The sequence below is a fragment of the Toxorhynchites rutilus genome, chromosome 3 (genome assembly GCF_029784135.1).
Source record: "Toxorhynchites rutilus septentrionalis strain SRP chromosome 3, ASM2978413v1, whole genome shotgun sequence".
NCBI lineage: Eukaryota > Metazoa > Arthropoda > Insecta > Diptera > Culicidae > Toxorhynchites > Toxorhynchites rutilus.
Window position 1 is genome coordinate 51,830,397 of NC_073746.1, and position 17,503 is coordinate 51,847,899.

At 36.0% G+C, this 17,503-nt stretch overlaps 2 protein-coding genes across 2 annotated transcripts in view; one reads left to right on the forward strand and one right to left on the reverse strand.

Annotated features, from left to right (window-relative positions):
* Positions 1-9,340: 9,340 nt before the first annotated feature.
* LOC129780000 (uncharacterized) lies at positions 9,341-13,322 on the reverse strand. Its single transcript, XM_055787833.1, has 12 exons — positions 13,164-13,322; positions 13,044-13,100; positions 12,707-12,908; positions 12,481-12,648; positions 12,332-12,426; positions 12,121-12,278; positions 11,870-12,053; positions 11,559-11,808; positions 11,245-11,504; positions 10,570-11,183; positions 10,192-10,516; positions 9,341-10,130 (listed from the first exon to the last, which is right to left on the reverse strand). The coding sequence occupies exons 1-12, from the start codon at positions 13,219-13,221 to the stop codon at positions 9,850-9,852; spliced, it is 2,652 nt and encodes an 883-aa protein (XP_055643808.1). The 5' UTR covers positions 13,222-13,322; the 3' UTR covers positions 9,341-9,849.
* A 225-nt stretch (positions 13,323-13,547) lies between these two features.
* Positions 13,548-17,503, forward strand: part of LOC129780005 (zwei Ig domain protein zig-8-like) — a 182,116-nt gene continuing 178,160 nt past the window's right edge. The window contains exons 1-2 of the mRNA XM_055787839.1: positions 13,548-13,649; positions 16,486-16,596. The gene's annotated coding sequence lies outside the window, so the exon portion shown is untranslated. The remainder of the gene's footprint in view (positions 13,650-16,485; positions 16,597-17,503) is intronic.

The window sequence follows — 17,503 nt, forward strand, 5'->3', positions numbered from 1 at the left end:
CCAGGTGAATCGATATTAATTGGTGAGTAAAGCAATTGTTGCTTTAAATCGGACTGTATTTTTTAAGGGACTTTTATGTTGTGAAGACTACAGGCAAACTTTTTTTGTTCGATTTTTCTGCGGTATATGAAAAGAAACATATTTGATGAAAGCCAGCGCTACACGATGCTACGAACACCCTCGAATGTTGGACGCTCGATGGTTCGACGCATCGTGTAGTCGACTGACGAGCTTCGAACCTCCAATGTCGAGTGTCGAATATTCGCGTTGGAAGGTAATCCGTTCGTTGTGGATAACCTTCCAACGCGAGTGGCACGAGTCAAAGGATTTTTGTCATTCGTTGATTCGACACTCGATGTCATTCGATACACCGCTACACGATTCGGTCCGAACCATTTTTGACAGATTGGTTTGTTTACAAGTTTTAGATGAAGGAACTATGAAATTGATTCATAAAATTCAAAATATTCGGCAAAATAATGCAGTTTAATAATGTTGATTTCAAGCATTTTTAATTTACTGCCCGATATCAGTACAATTGCTACGGCAGCAATTTCAATACTCGCAACGTCATTCAGTTTCCTAACGTTTTTGATGGTAAATAAAAACAATAAACATTCGATCCACATACTCGCCGATTGTTTGGACCGATTGCATTGAATCGAACATTCACTTCACCGTGTAGCAGCACATTCGTCACAACATTTGTCGATTCATCGAGTCAAATGTTTGAGTCCAACATTCGAGTTAAACGTTGGACGAATCGTGTAGCGCCCGCAGAAGTTATCGTCCATTTAGTTTTTTTCGATGTATCATATACATTCCAATGCGAAAAAGGCATATTTGCGTCTAAATTATTCACTTCTCAAATCAATCCCTTCTTTCCAAGAAATGCTCTAAGTTGCGTATGACATGATTTCTATCAGATTGAGACATATTGTGGTTTTGTGGAAATAAGAAAACGTCTAAAGGCTTAACACGGAAAAAATCGGACATGTAAATCTTTTTAGAGCGAAATTGTGCCTTTTACTGTCTTCATTTTTTAATGTATCGGGTGGCATTCCATTTGTAGCTTTGTGCCATTTCATTTTGGAAAGACTTCCAACCGAACAGTAAGTTCTCCATATTGAAATGGAATATCAAGTATCAGTATATCTGTTCCAGCTAAAAAAAAAATCGAGGCTATCCAAAAGAAAGCATGATCGGAAACTTTCCAATGCTTTTTTTTTTGCGATTATCCTCGATCGAACACACATATTTTATTCCTAGTTACAATGCGATTAAGGAAAATCTCTTCGTCTTTATTTTTTTAACAGCTGTTCACAAATCAAAATCAATGTTGTTAAAAATGCCATTTGATTTTTTTTAATGGATAGATCAGTCACTTTCAGTGACAAATCTAAGACTAACATAGCTCCTGGTATCAGTCAAATGAAACAGTTAATGTCATCATCAAATAAACAAACAAAAAGGTTCTAGGTAAAATGTCACTTTATTACCATAAGAATGTTCTGTTCTCATACTTACTAACAATTACTGGTAACGGCAACCTAAACGCTTAACCATGGCCAAACGTGAGCTACCTCGTTTGGCCAGTGGAGAAAGCTAATTCATTAGAATGAACACAACGCAAATGTCCACCCGAGACTTTCATCCATTACTCATAAGGGCGCCTTTTTTCGACGCTCTATCGCTCTATCGCAAGCTGTATATCTTGCATATAGAATAAGCAAAAACGAGAGCACAAATTAGAGATGCCTTTAGTCTATCTGCAATCCTACTGATTACATATGGGTAGATCTGCATCGCGTCGCAATGTTTGACCTATAATCCATACAATCGCCATAATGACCTCTAGATTTACTCTAGATCTCTAGATTTACTATCTGCAGTGGATGAGAATATATGACTGCTGGACCAACATTCCTTTGTATTATTTGGATGGACTGAAGCCTAAACTCACAATCAATTTGAGAATGTCTCCTTGGTGTTATTTGCAGACAATCGAACACGGATGATTGAATGAAGATTGAAGCAAACACGAGGATTTGTGGAACTACTGGTACTGTGGTACTTGAAGCAAAATTGAAATGAGAAGAATAACGTAGATAAGTTATTCAAGCATGGATAAACTCTTCTCTGTGATCGATATAATCCGTCGAAATATACTTTAAAAAAAGTAATTTCAAATTCAACTGTCTGATTCAAATATGGTATTCGAAAAGTTATTGGAAAGTTAAATAACTAGAAAAAAAAGTCTCTGAATACATCGTTGATATTTTTTTTTCGTAAATTGTCCTTTTTTTCAGAAAGAATTTCTAAAAATATATGCATTATAAAAGAAGTGCTAAAATTTGGTCTCCCTTTTCGGAAGAAAATCTAGATTGTTTTCGGAAATATATGCAAAGTCACTTCCTTCAGCTAGCTACTTCAAACCTACGATTATGCGTCAGTTTCAGCACGCGCCATAACGAATGCTTTTATTTATTATAGAACCAGTGTGCTGAAGGGTATACTAAAACATAGAGACTATTGTGTTCTAAAAAAAAGTTAGTCATTCTTCAAACGCTCCACAAGTTTATTTTTCTAGAGTAAATAATTGAAATGTTCAAAGTAAATAAAGGAATAAAATGGGACCGGAAGAATGGTTTTGTATGCATTTGAATTGGTTTTCGTCGATCAGGGAGACCAACTACGAATTGTGCAATCCAATCAAGCTTGAGCTTAAAATTTCCAAGAACAATGAAGCTCATTCGCTATGTGTTTACTGGTTGGAATGCCAAAAGCGTATCAGCCCAATGTACAGTACGAAGATTTAACCGTCATATGCTGTAATGAAAATTCTGCAGTCATCAAAGGATTTTCCTTTTTTTTTTGGTTCATGGTGAGCTCTGGATGAAAAATACGAACAATGAAAAAACAAAGCGTTCCGAAACCGTAATTTCCGCTCGCTCGCAGATACTGGTTTTCTTTTTGTTCCGGACAGCAAAAATCATCCCGATGTAGCAATTCCTGAAATGGAATTTTGAAACGACCCATCAAAGTCAGCAATAAAATATTTCAGTTCCGTGAATAAGTGATCGTTTTTATTATGTTTCGAAAAAAAACATTCAGGGATCGATTAGTTTTTGCCACCAGCAGTGGTCGGACCATAGTCGATGGCACTAAATCCATGTACGGTGCGTTGGACCAGAACTTTCTCTCGGGAGCAGCTTGCACTCACTTAAGTCATAAATCTTGGTCCAAATCACGTTCTGTTCGTGGCAGCCGCTGGCCATCCCAAGCTTATTTCTGACTGCGGGAAGGAATCAGTGAAGGAAAAACTAAAAGCCAAGATTTTAAAGCGAAAGCGGGAATGGGAGTACTCGAAAATCGGTAGTTTCAATTGTGGCAGAAAAATCGGAAGCAAAGTTTTGGCTTGAAATCGGTGTGTTATAAGTTTTTCTTTTGTTTTTTTCCAGACTTTTCCAACATCTTCAATCTGCAAGTTTTCAACAACGGCCATAAACTGGTGGAGAGGATGGTTTAAGATGAGAACCCAAGCGTGGAGGAGAAACGTGGAGGAATTAAAGAATTAAAGAATTAAAGAATTAAAGAATTAAAGAATTAAAGAATTAAAGAATTAAAGAATTAAAGAATTAAAGAATTAAAGAATTAAAGAATTAAAGAATTAAAGAATTAAAGAATTAAAGAATTAAAGAATTAAAGAATTAAAGAATTAAAGAATTAAAGAATTAAAGAATTAAAGAATTAAAGAATTAAAGAATTAAAGAATTAAAGAATTAAAGAATTAAAGAATTAAAGAATTAAAGAATTAAAGAATTAAAGAATTAAAGAATTAAAGAATTAAAGAATTAAAGAATTAAAGAATTAAAGAATTAAAGAATTAAAGAATTAAAGAATTAAAGAATTAAAGAATTAAAGAATTAAAGAATTAAAGAATTAAGAATTAAAGAATTAAAGAATTAAAGAATTAAAGAATTAAAGAATTAAAGAATTAAAGAATTAAAGAATTAAAGAATTAAAGAATTAAAGAATTAAAGAATTAAAGAATTAAAGAATTAAAGAATTAAAGAATTAAAGAATTAAAGAATTAAAGAATTAAAGAATTAAAGAATTAAAGAATTAAAGAATTAAAGATTAAAGAATTAAAGAATTAAAGAATTAAAGAATTAAAGAATTAAAGAATTAAAGAATTAAAGAATTAAAGAATTAAAGAATTAAAGAATTAAAGAATTAAAGAATTAAAGAATTAAAGAATTAAAGAATTAAAGAATTAAATAATTAAATAATTAAAGAATTAAAGAATTAAAGAATTAAAGAATTAAAGAATTAAAGAATTAAAGAATTAAAGAATTAAAGAATTAAAGAATTAAAGAATTAAAGAATTAAAGAATTAAAGAATTAAAGAATTAAAGAATTAAAGAATTAAAGAATTAAAGAATTAAAGAATTAAAGAATTAAAGAATTAAAGAATTAAAGAATTAAAGAATTAAAGAATTAAAGAATTAAAGAATTAAAGAATTAAAGAATTAAAGAATTAAAGAATTAAAGAATTAAAGAATTAAAGAATTAAAGAATTAAAGAATTAAAGAATTAAAGAATTAAAGAATTAAAGAATTAAAGAATTAAAGAATTAAAGAATTAAAGAATTAAAGAATTAAAGAATTAATGAATTAAAGAATTAAAGAATTAAAGAATTAAAGAATTAAAGAATTAAAGAATTAAAGAATTAAAGAATTAAAGAATTAAAGAATTAAAGAATTAAAGAATTAAGGGATGGTCAGAAAAAGAGGTGACCATAGTTTCAAAGCTCTTGACAATGTCCAATCTAGTCACATTGATCAGCCCTGAAAAAAGCCAAGATTTTTTTTTTAACTGAGCGAATTGCCGATATCAAAAAGACTCTAGCTGTCAATTAGCAAGACTCGGTAAATTTTTGCCAGTTTTTCACAAAAAAAGAAAGTACAACCTAAAACTGTTTTATTAATATGGTGGACAACTACTCTGCGCACCATTCAGGGGATTGAATTTTCTCTGATCATATATTAAGGGGGTATTCTAGTGTAGAGACACGAATTTCGGACGTTTTTTCGAACTCCGTAAAAATAAAACAAAGAATATTTTTACTATCCATTATATCATTATTCGTTTATCTATCTTTCAACAATAAAACAAAAATAGGACGGAAAAAAAATATTCATAATTAGAATAGTTACATGCTGGTGAAGTGAGGGTGTTCAAAAAAAAGTTGTGCCATGGCGTACACGATTCCAGTCCTTCTGGTTATCTGAAACAAAAAAATCGAACAGATTCTGAATCAGTAAAGATGTCGCTATGGCATGAACCTCGGACAAGTCAAAAACATGGGTTTTAACAAAATGGCGGCCGTTTGAAAACAAAAATGCTGTTTAAAACGTTTTTTTTGCGTTTACCGATTTTTTAAAAACAGTAAAATTAAAAAGTTATAATTTTTTATTGGTTCATGCGATAGAGCGATATATGCAGATTATTTTCATATAAATTTGACATAAATCGGTTCAGTAGAACTTGAAATATCGTGTACGCCAGTTAGAAAAAAACTAGTTCCGAGAGAAACGCGTTTGAAGTTCATTGTGATGGCCGTAACAGGTTAGATACCACATCACTAAGATGGCTCTAACTAGGTAAATAATAGGATTTTCGATAAGTCCTTTCTAGAGTATATTCTTGAATGCCTAAACTACAGAAATATGGTAAAAAAAAATTTCGATTTTTTCAGATTTCTAGACTAGAATACCCCCTTAATATGTGCTTTTTCTACAAAAGCCGCATGCAGTATCTATTACTCAACCAATGGACTAGGGCATAAATCGAAATATAAAACTAATCTACCGAAAAAAAATTAGAATCTTTAATAATGTTAAATTCAGAAACACTCAACAAGGCACTAAAAACGTTGAAAGATGTATTTTTTTGGATTTTTTTTGACTATTCGAGTCTTGGCACCATGTTTATGAATCCATGTCGAACTTGTTCATGATTCCTGCTACTGAGACTCGAATAGTTGTACCGGAACTCGAAGAAGAAAGAATGTGTCACAGTGTCACATGTTATCAGTATAGAGAATGGGCAATTAGAAAGGATTGAGGATATTTATTATAAGGAAAATGGAGAAGTAAGTGGATGCATACAGATATCAACTGGAAATAACAACTCTGAAATATGTTGTAGCGGTCAGCACTATAAAATATTTTTAGGGCAAAACATACTCTCATATGTATTTGCCCTAAGTTAGATAACAACGCAGATGGGCTGAGTCGATCTTCAAACGACGTAAAGCGTTTTATCTTAACTTCAGGAGAGAGCCTGGGAGAGATTCCCACGTTATAGAGTTCAGGGAAGCTGCTAAGTATGGAAGGGGAGAGTGAAGGTTGGAATATGGTTTTCGAAATCAGAATGATTCGGCCAATGACAATCTTCAGATTTCCGAGGATAGCCGACAAGATTTTGGGAAATGACGTACTTCCTGTAAGTACGTTTGATTTCACTTTCCCTGATCTGAGGATGTCTAGGCGCGCTTACTTTGTTCGTGACTGCGGAAAATAGTGGAAGTGCGCTTGCTCGTTTGATTAATTCCAAAAAGGTAGTTAAGTTTAAGGCAGCATAAAACTCGTTCCTTTTTTCAAAATCTTTGTTCGTTAGGTCTATGTTAAAACGAGAGGCAGTGATTAGGAAGTAACGTGTTGTGCGTGTGTGTGCTTACGAATCACAGGTGATTTGAACCTTTTTTTTACGTTGGCGATCAAATGTGCTATGTGCTAATATTCCATCGCACAGCTACCTATTCTCCCGCAGGCAGTAAGGAATAGCCACTTCATCGCGAAGATAATTCGCTGACTCGGAGAGCCCGTCATCAACATCCGCAGCAGGGACAACAATATCGCCCGTAGGAAACTGATCATCAGCAGCAGTCAACAATTTCAAATCAATAGCTGGTGAGTCCGTTTCAAGCTAGCTTTTGTACGGAGGGTGACGTCCGGTGAGGACGTCACGGAGTTTTTATCTATTGCCCTAAGTCGGGATGAACCGGACGACGAGAAGAAGATCGCGTCCGAGATTTTTTTGTCAGAAGCCAAATGCAATTGCTGGGCGTCATTGTTGACCCCTCCACACAAAGCGCTCAATAGAGTCAAAAGACCCCGGGGCAACAAAAGCTCAATTTCACGCACACACCTCTCATAGAAAGCTTTCAAGCTATAATTCGAATGGAAGATAATAGGATAGCAGGATTAATCGAATAAATGCATGTTACAATACCATTTATGTAATGTTTAATAAAACGGTGTTAAAATGCAAAGATATCTAGTTATCGAATGTTAGTACAAACTGAAGCTTTGATACTGTGAAAGTCTTTTATGTTGCACATTGTAAATTGTATCGCGATCGTTTTTCGTTTTATGTGGGACAATAAGTCTTTCCAGTGTTTTTGGCGCTCTCTATGGACAGGTAGCAGCCTGGCCTATGATGAGAATTAATCGGGTATGAGTGAATTCTACCGATTTCTTTGAAGCTTGAATTCGATTGATGAGGGTCTAATTGAATGTTTCGTTTTGGTTAGAGTTCCGTGGCCTGGCTGGAGCGATCCGTACTTCTATTTCGGAAGTAGAATACCTGAACTCGCCCTTACAGGGAGTCTCAACCGGGCAAATCGATCTTGGCGGGCAGTCTCCTTCGGGAGTGGCGCTTAAGCTGCGCGCTTTTAAAGGATCGGCCAGCCCACGGCTACAATGTGATAGTATGATATCAGCAGAAAACAATCCACACAGAATGACAGTAAATAATTAAGTGTTACAAGATTGAACGCGCAGAACAAATCACTTCTATAGTATACGAGCGTTTGGAGGAAAAATACAGAATTTCTTCCGGAAGGCCAAAACGGTCGATAAAGAGTATTTGTAATCTTGGCGTTATGAGGCAATTTAGGCAGCCCCATGAAATAACAAAAATAAGCCCAATGAAATAACAAAAATAAGATATCGGTATTGTCGTTTTCATAATAAAACGCAAAAAATTCAGGATACGATGGTTCTTAAATTGGATTGTTCGATTATTTATCAAATAAAGTTTCAATTTCATATTTTTAAGTTAAGGGAAAATATTTCAGTAAGATATGCAAATCTTCCTCACAAAAAATACAGTTGAAAGTGAAACACAAACAGTATTTTTCAACAGTAAATAAGAATTTGTGTCGCTGATATTAAATGTTTTTATATTATACCATATTGTGCTCGATAATTTCGAGAAAGTCTTTGACGTTTTGGTACAGTTTTGCTATAGCAGTTATTGCAAAACATTAAAGAAAAGCAGCGCAACGCTAGTTTGTGTTGAAAATAATGAATCACGGCTCAAACTAAATCCACATTTCAAAATCATCGTTTAATTTTCTATTCTGCTAAGATATTTTGAACTAAATTCGGACATATAATTATTGCTAACAAACAGCATTTTATGAATGAAAAGAACAGTCCTACATAAAATCTCACACATGCTTTGGCATATCCCTCTAATGTACGAAAGAGTGAGTGAACTGCTCAAGAGAACTATTTCACTTAAGTGAACGGTTAGTCACTGAACGGTTCATTAAAGTGAACTGTTTTGCCCATATCAGGTTCTGATTGTGGTGGTGCTATTTTATTCTTCAACAAGTTCGGTGGCGGCGGCGGGTTTTGAATTATTGGGAGCTACGATTTGGTTGCACCTAATCGCTTTTATATTACAGTGTTTCAATGTCAGAATTGTCCTAATTGACGAGGCAGATGCTGTTATATTGATTACCGGCTTTCCAGGTCTTCCTTCGGTAAGTAAGTTTTTGCTTGCAGTTCCTGACGCTTTCCTCGTTTTTGCAGTAGAAGAATTTGTTCTTCAAACCTTCGTAAAAGCTGCGTGCTCTAAAGTGTCCGATATACAAATGTTCAGGTATCTCTTTCATTATGTATTCCATGTACACTAGTTAATATACTCACATTGAATTCGTTTGGAAAACGTTTCTTAACATGCTGCCTTATGGTTTCGTATTGTCCAAGGACGTATTGAATTACACGGTCATTTATTTCCGGTGGTAGATTCAAGATGCGAACGTATCGGAAGATGCGGCAAGCTTAATCAACTTGTACATTGACGAATATGGAGAAAGTCGTTTCGTTGACGAGCTTCACAAAAACCTGTTCGCCAATTTCTTCCTTATAAATCAAATGGATGTCCGCTGCTGTTTATTTGAGGTTTTCGATTGTTAACTTTAACACTTCAAGATGCGACGAAACTTTACTACAGGGACCGAAAACTAAAAGAAACAATCATATATAAGAACAATAGTCACTGAGGACTATTGTATCTAGTATTATTCGGGAGTAAAACGAATGTACAACTGCTTTGCTTTTAAGTAACATTTTGTAAGTAAAAAACTTAAAAGTTAGTGGTTTCAAGGTGTAATTATGAGTTCTATCCTAACAATGTATAATAAACTTGATTGTTTCTATCGACTAAATTAACGTTCTCTAACCGCTCTACAATTTGTTCCTCGACACTTTATGCTATCATTTTTAACTTCGCTGCAATATCTTTTTAAACAATTCCTGATGGGTCTCCAATAAGAATCTTCAAAATTACGAATTATCCACAACCGTACTTATCGTAACCAATTGACTTTAACGTTGAATTACGAGTCTCGAATTGAGATCAGATACAATTGAGTCCTATATTTCCGTATATTTCCGACTAACCAATTATGACTTTCGCTACGAATGGTTAGACAACGTTGACGTTCGTATGAATTTATTTTACTCCATTTATCATCATAATGGTTATTGTTTATATATTCATTCCGATCCAGTGCACGAAACTGGAAATTCTAGTGAACACCGTATAGCGAAAGTGCTCACACTCATCAAAATCTGTTGATAATCCCACAATATAGGAAACACTGCTGGGGCTGTCATATCGCAATTGATCACTCCTAGTATTACAAGTGAAATTGTCGAACGGATTCCTGGCACAGAGCTGAGAATCCTGAACGTCATACATATGAGTTCTCTGGCAATCGGTGTTGTACATTGCCACCACCTTGGCCAACCCTACATTTCCGGTGTCATCTGTAAAATTGAGCGGAATGTATATATTTTATTATCTAAAATTAGCAAAAATTGAGCCTACCGGGAGAAACCATTGACAACACCAGCGGAACGTGCGTTGTATTGGTCCATAAACAGGATGGGAATAGATCTGAGCTCCAGACCAAAGTATCTTGCAAACGAATCAGTGCAATGTCATTTGTGTCGTCGGTAGCATTGAAGGCATAGTGTACAAGTATTGCATCTACTTCATACCTTGTTTGAGTTCCTGAATTTCCTTCGATTTCAACAGCGGCAGGAACCTCATCCCCAACACAGCTGGCTGATGTGAGAATTATCCTTTTCGTTATGATTGTACCGAGGCACCTTAGTTCCATTCCTTTTGATGTGAGCCAACCAATAAATACCTGTAAATATATCAATGAGTCCTCTGGTTGGGGTATATATTGGGATACCATACGAGCGATCCTCTCGGGGATGTTATGTTGAGATTTTCCACCAATCTTGGGCATCCTGCTAGCTGAGGATGGATCACATTCAGCTCAGTTTCCGCGATATCATTGAGCGAACAGCAAGCTAATGAACTGGTAGCACACAGTTCAATCGTTCCATTGGACAGGAATTGTTTCCAGCCTCTTGAACACCTAGAAATTGGAACGCATCGTGCAGGACGACCATCATGCCTATGACACGAATCTCCCTCTTGATGATCCGTATCGACGAACTGTATTGTGTCATGGGATGTTTTGTAATTCGAAAATAATATGGTCTTCATCCATTCGCCGTGATTTGCCATGCCAATCGCTATCGAGTGCTCGCCGAAACCGCATTCCCTGCCTAGAAAGTTCAACCCATACACCATCGGGTACGTATTGCCGGCTCTATAGAAATCTTCATGGACTGCTGCACCAGTCACAAGATCGCAAGATTTCGGCACGAGGAATAAATTTTGTCCACTGCAGATATGTTCTTTGGTTAGGCCATTGCGAAGCAATGGTAAATATCTTTTGGGAATCAAACATGATGAATTGTTTTGGAAACGAACCCGTGGAGCGAGAATCGTTATCGATGAATCTGAATTGATCGTAACATCCAAGTAAAATACTATTATACTAGATATAACCTTACCATCTACCTATAGAATTATCATGGTCATATGAATAAAGCAAGCGATTAATGTCACGACGACCTGAGCCGTGCACATAAACCTCCTGCGAAGGTGTATCATCTTGCCATATACATGCTGGGTCGAAGTCATTTTCATTGACAAAGTGTTGCAATCGTAAAATAGCTATGTTGTTATAGCTACTCCCTTGTTCATACTTCGGATGAACGTGTATTCTAGATACCTTGATTGTAGTGATGTTCGAATAGATAATATGAGATACACGTTCTCTGTAACACCAGAAAAGTACAATAAATATGCGAAGGATGTTTCTAATAACGTACCTATTATGTGTAACACATTGTGCAAGAGTCAATACAGTGTCCTCATCAATGATTACACCAAAACAGTCGTTTGTTTCTCCATTCCATGCTAATTGAACAATATACGACGGTAGTCCATCGACCTCAAACATGTGTCTTCTATCGGTATCCACGGCAACATAATCGGGGGTACGGGAAGTAATAATGGCATCCTCATACTCACGAAGGGATACGTAACGTAGAGCGCAAAACGTGGCGTTGTAAACATCATCTGCAAATGAACTATCGGTTTTAAACTTTGAATGATTGTTTGATGAAATTATATTTCCTACTTGGAACCATTGCACCATTCTTTTGCATAGTTTCCACTATCCAGTCGTGATATGGTGCAATCTTAGTGTAAACACCAGGAGAGGACAAGCCACAAGCAGTCCCGAAGGAAGTTATAGCAACGACAAAAGGTGTTACTCTGGTGTTATGCATTAGCTTGATCTGAAGAGGCCCTCCAGAGTCACCCTGCAAACGAGCGAATAGTAAATTTGAGAGTTGTGTTTCAGCAAACTGTTTTTCTAATTTGCGTCACTTCACATGTATCCATCTTTTTATCGACAGCGCATATCTGATGCGGTTGGAGTCCAAGTCGTAGTTTACGATCCGTTACATTTCGGTACACTTTGCCACATTCCTCATTTTCAATGGGTTTCAAGGCTACCTTCAGCAATATGGGTGTTTGATCTTCGGCTGTAATAAGTGATCAAATGTGAAAGTTTAATATTATTGAGCAGCATCTGTACCATATCCTGTTCGTCCCCATCCAGTGGCTTCCAGTATTTTGAACCTCACTTCTTCATCTGTCCAAAGGCACGCCGGAGCCACAACTTCCGTCACTCTGCATATAAATGATTTTGTGAATGTGTCAAGAAATATACGATTAATTTCTTACGTAACATTATGTTCTAACTTCAATAGTGCTATGTCGTGATAATGTGATGCAAACCGATGTTGTGGATGCCTGAAAATGGCGACGATCTTCAGTTGTTGCGCATATTCATCTCCTTCAGTAGTCTCAATGTTTAAGTCACCAAATCTGATGACGTCTGGGGCTTGGTTTCTGAAAATATAAAATATGAACTGAACAGTACATCGTTTACAGCACAAAGTATTCGAACTCGGTATCGATAACGCAGTGCGCCGCAGTGAGGACAAAATTGTCCCAAATTAACGTTCCGCCACATTTCCATGCAATGGTTCCGTTTGGTTGGGTCCAACCAATAGCGCCCATATGAGCAAACTCTTTCAGATGAGCCGGATGCCCGAATGCTGGTTTCGGAAGACTAGTTGCAAGTAATTTGTGGAATCGCAAATGACAATCTGTAAATGAAACGAAAATTGTCTTCAATTGGGAAGGAATGTTTAGTCAGATGTTTGAGATCAAATTGCTGGTTGACACAGGTTCAGACATCTAAGTATCAACTGAAAATTTTCAATGGTTGTTAAGGTATTTACCGTCAAGTGTGGTACGCTCATTGGGGAGCATCAATACTTCATCATCTTGACCAAGAGCTGAAATATAGAAAAGTAGTTCGTTTAGATTTTTGATAATATAAAAATACAATGAGTACAAACCGGAATTCGAATAAACCAGAATTAGAATAAGAACAACGCAATAGTGAATGAGGCTCATGTTGAATGTTTCACTTAGCGCTGCTACAACCAACGTAGTTATCGCTCGAATGCAACACGGAAACTACAGCCGTACCATCTGCTTTTAATCACACTTACTATGCGCCGTTAATCTGATCATTAAATGCGAATTCTCAATAAAAACCTTCGGGTAGGCGATTAGCATCGCGTGCTATCAAAAAACCGGTTGCTTTTAATTAGATGTCCCAGATCTCAGTTCGGGGAGAGACGTGAGTAGAATCGCAACTCAGTTCTCTTCTTACTGAGTGATGTGGTTGTCTTACAAGTTCATTGTGCTACTTGAATGGCGCTAACGGTCGTGAGAAAAAACTCCGCCCAATTAACGGTAGTGTAAATTTATGTCATTTGTTGTAAATTATGTTTCATAGCGTTAGAACCACTCAGTTTTATTTGAGTTTCCAGATATATGTAAGTGCTCTTTAAAAATGATGTATACAGTGTAGGATATGATAACTCTCTTCGTTTATTAGAACATTATTGTATAGTACAAGCGCGAAAAAATCCAAAAAAACAAGAACGTTAGTGTTTCTTAACTATAGAAACAGATGGAAAACTATGACTTTTTACCAAATTAACATCAATTTCACATGGCTTACTGCAAATTTACTGCACTTTGAACCCTTTAACACTCCAATTTCGTGTGTTAGCTACATCTACTCTTCGTACGATCACTCCCTAAAGTCGTCGATTGGCTTTTGATATTGTAAACAAGCTGGCCAGTTCAGAATCTGAAGCTTTTATCCATAAAACCATGCAACGATGATCGCAATGGCTCCATGTAGCGGGTGAACATAACCTATCCGATGTCATTTCCCGAGAAATGTCCGCAGAAGAATTAGTCACAAGCAATCTGTGGAATTATAATCCTAGTTTGATACAAGCAGTGTTGCCACATTTCCATCTGTACCGGAAGGGATAAAAATCTTTATCATCTGTACTTTTTCTTCCAAAAATCCGTACCATCCAACATATTCGTTGAAGAAAAAAAAATTCATTAGAATAAACAATACTCATTCATTTTCTACATTCACTGTAAATGTACATTAACATTTGCTAGTCTCGAATCACTCGCGCGTTTGAGGATACTCATGCATAATCTTCTTAAATTTAGATTGCATACTATTATTCAAAAAAAAAAATCGATTTGCCGCCACGATGTTCAATGAAATATTTTGATTTTAAAATTGCGTTCATTTGGTCGTTACTGAACCGATTTCGAAGTTTATTCTTGTTCTGATAATATACAAAAAAATGTATGCCGAGGAGTGAGGTATAGTAAGATCGTAAGAAACAAGCTATCGAAGCGCCGGAAATGCGAGCCAACCGTAAATTATTTTTCATCCAATATTTGGTCATCAATCCTGTAAATGTTTGTTTTCTAAAACAGTATTTTCTTTCCGAAGCAATTTTACTTTTAGGGCACGGAATTCGTTCTCCAGATCTTGAAAAACTCTATCGTAAAACCCTGGAAACGCTTGTTGATGCGTATTGAATTGGAAAAGTTTCTGGAATCTAACATTGAAACAGTCTTGAGCTTCGGATAATTTAAATCGACTCTTTCTTGATCCGCTCCACGAAACAATTGATACAAATATCGTAAACAATGATCTGCTTTCGCCATTCATCGGTCTGATAGTTTCTTTTGCTGCCATCCCAAAATAAATATTCTTGCTGCTTGCTGCATTGATGAAACGTAAGATATATCGCAAGATATGTGTGAGAACGGTTGGATCAAAATCCTTCAGCTCTTCATGTAGCATCGTGAATTCAGGTTTTTCAGCCAGGAACAAACAATTCAATCTGTTGATATGGGGCTGATATTTGATATATACTCCGAAAAAATAACAGAAGTTATGTCATTGAATCAGTGAGGGCAGAGAGTATTCTGCAAGCAGTCTAATATTTGTCACAATTATACTGAAATATTTTTGATCTGTACTATTTCTTTCGAAATTCTCTATCGCAATCGGCACCATTCAAAATATTTGTTGCATAGAAAAATCGCACATTTGTTTGATGATTGTTATACACACTCTTTCTAAACGTTGACTGCATCAGATATTAGAAGTTTGAGCTGCCCTATGCTGTTACGATCAAATGAATTTAAGATTGTGATAATCGTATTGTTGCTTTGTCGATTTGGGCGTTTAGTTTTGTTGTTTTTATATTCATTAAAAAATCATTTGACAGTTGCCGAGGAGTAAGGCATAGTAAGAATATTAGAATGCGATCGAACTGTCATTTTTTAGGCAAACGACTTTTGCCCAGCAGAGATTTCTTTACGAGGCGATTTCATGTTTAGGCACGGAATGAATACACATAAAAAAAACATAAAAACGCTTCCAATACTTCTTTGATGCTTGTTAGATTGGGAATGTTTTTGGTATTTAACATTGCAGCAGCCTTGGTGGTCCAGTCATCAAAATCAAATATCTGCCTCATCTGTTTTACCAACTTCACGTGTTATTCACTTATCACTTCCGAAAATCTGTACCTCTCTGTACTCTGTACCAAAACTCTGTAACTCTCCAGATAAATCAGTACGTGCGGCAACATTGGTTACAAGCTATCCTCTATCACGGAGACTGGTTCCGCAGAAGTCCGAGTCCGAGGAAATGAAGCTGAATTCCAGTGCTCCAGTCAAAATAGTTGATCAACAGTATTTTGTCTTTATAATCACTTCTTCTTGTGTTCTGCTTTCATTTACGGCAATTCCTACTGAAATAAGCAACATCGGAGCGTTTTAGCTGTCGTCAAGCTCCAGAATGCCAAGCAAGTTCTGTTTGAAGCTTTGAAAAAAGCCTGGATGAATATCAACTCCCAACCAGTGTTGCCACACTTACAGATTTGTCTGGAAAGGTACAGATTTTTTTATATTTTTTGGTACAGGTTCTGCACGGATTACAGATTTTTGTATAAAAGTACAGATAGTTATAGATTTCCTGAAGTTATAAATTAAAGGCACGTGGAGTTGATGAAATAGATGAGACAAAGATTTGATTTCGATTATTGGAATCTCAAGGCTACTGCAATGTTAAATCCCAGAAACAATCCCGATCTAACAAGCATCGAAGAAGTATTGGAAGCAGATTTGCCAACCTTCCAGTTTTTCGAAGTGTGTTTTATTGCCAGTTTTTGAATCATGTCGGCAAAACAGCCAAAGGCAAAAAATCTCCAGCTTTCTACAATTTTATCCAGCTTTTTCTTCTTCATTTTTAAGCCACCAAATTATACTCTTTTGCAGGGCCCGAAATCTTCGAAGGTGAAAAATGAAGACCGACTCTACTCTCAGCAGAACTACTTCGGCAGTCGCCCACAACAAAAAGTGACACACACTTCACGCTATTTTACACGTGTGAGTATTTTTCGTTACGATACATAACATAAGATACAAAAGAATCTAGCACACCTGTAGCGTATGTCAAACCACGTTGAACTCCAACATGGATGCATGCATGGCAATGGATATATGGAAAAAATTTCATCTTCGAATATCAAAAATCGACCAAGTACATTTTGTTTATTGGCCCAAAAAAATGACCTGTGCATAATTTCAGTTCAATTGGACATGATTTAGGGGTGCCTCGCAGCGCTCAATGTTTTGATTTTTTGATCCTCGAAAATCTTCCAAGGAAATTTGGAAAATCGAAATTTTGTTTTCGACGCCAAATGATTTAAGAATGCATGAGACGTCGAGATCTGGTGGCATCTGTTGTTCGATCAGAAAAATTATGTCCGTTTGGATAATATTTATGTAGGTGCCGCGACTGAAATGTTGATCAATGAATATTTGTCCGCATGAAAAATTTCAGACAACGACGTTTTATGTTTTAAACGATTTAATTTCAACTATCCTTTGATCATCGACATGACGATAATTGATCCAATTAATTTCATTGAAAGGAAGTTTTTTTTGTTCAAAACTTTCTAGCTTTTTCAAACATTGTGTTGGCATTTCTGATTGGAAGCGTTTTCAGGTTTTTATGATGGGGAATGAATACCGTGCCTAAATATGGAATGGTTCTGTAATGAAATCTCTGTTGGGCATCGGCAAAGATACGATACCATGATCACAATTTTGAATTCTATCCATTTGATCAAATAGCATGGGACAGCTCGAAACTTTTAATAACTGATGCAATTATTCAGATTTCCCATCCGTTGTCGGATCGTGAATCCATTGGTGATTGAAAATTTCGAAACTCTACTCCAACTGACTCCTCGGATAAGTTTTATGTCTTCATACTATGAGTACCTTACCT

Bases quoted from the DNA above. Each gene is read 5' to 3' on its own strand.
- LOC129780000 (XM_055787833.1), bottom strand. From the start codon at position 13,221: ATGAGCCTCATTCACTATTGCGTTGTTCTTATTCTAATTCTGGTTTAT. The intron at 12,649-12,706 runs GTTCGAATACTT...TTATATTTTCAG, and splicing joins CACTGCGTTATCGATACCGA to AAACCAAGCCCCAGACGTCA. The intron at 11,184-11,244 runs GTAGATGGTAAG...CGATCAATTCAG, and splicing joins TGACCATGATAATTCTATAG to ATTCATCGATAACGATTCTC.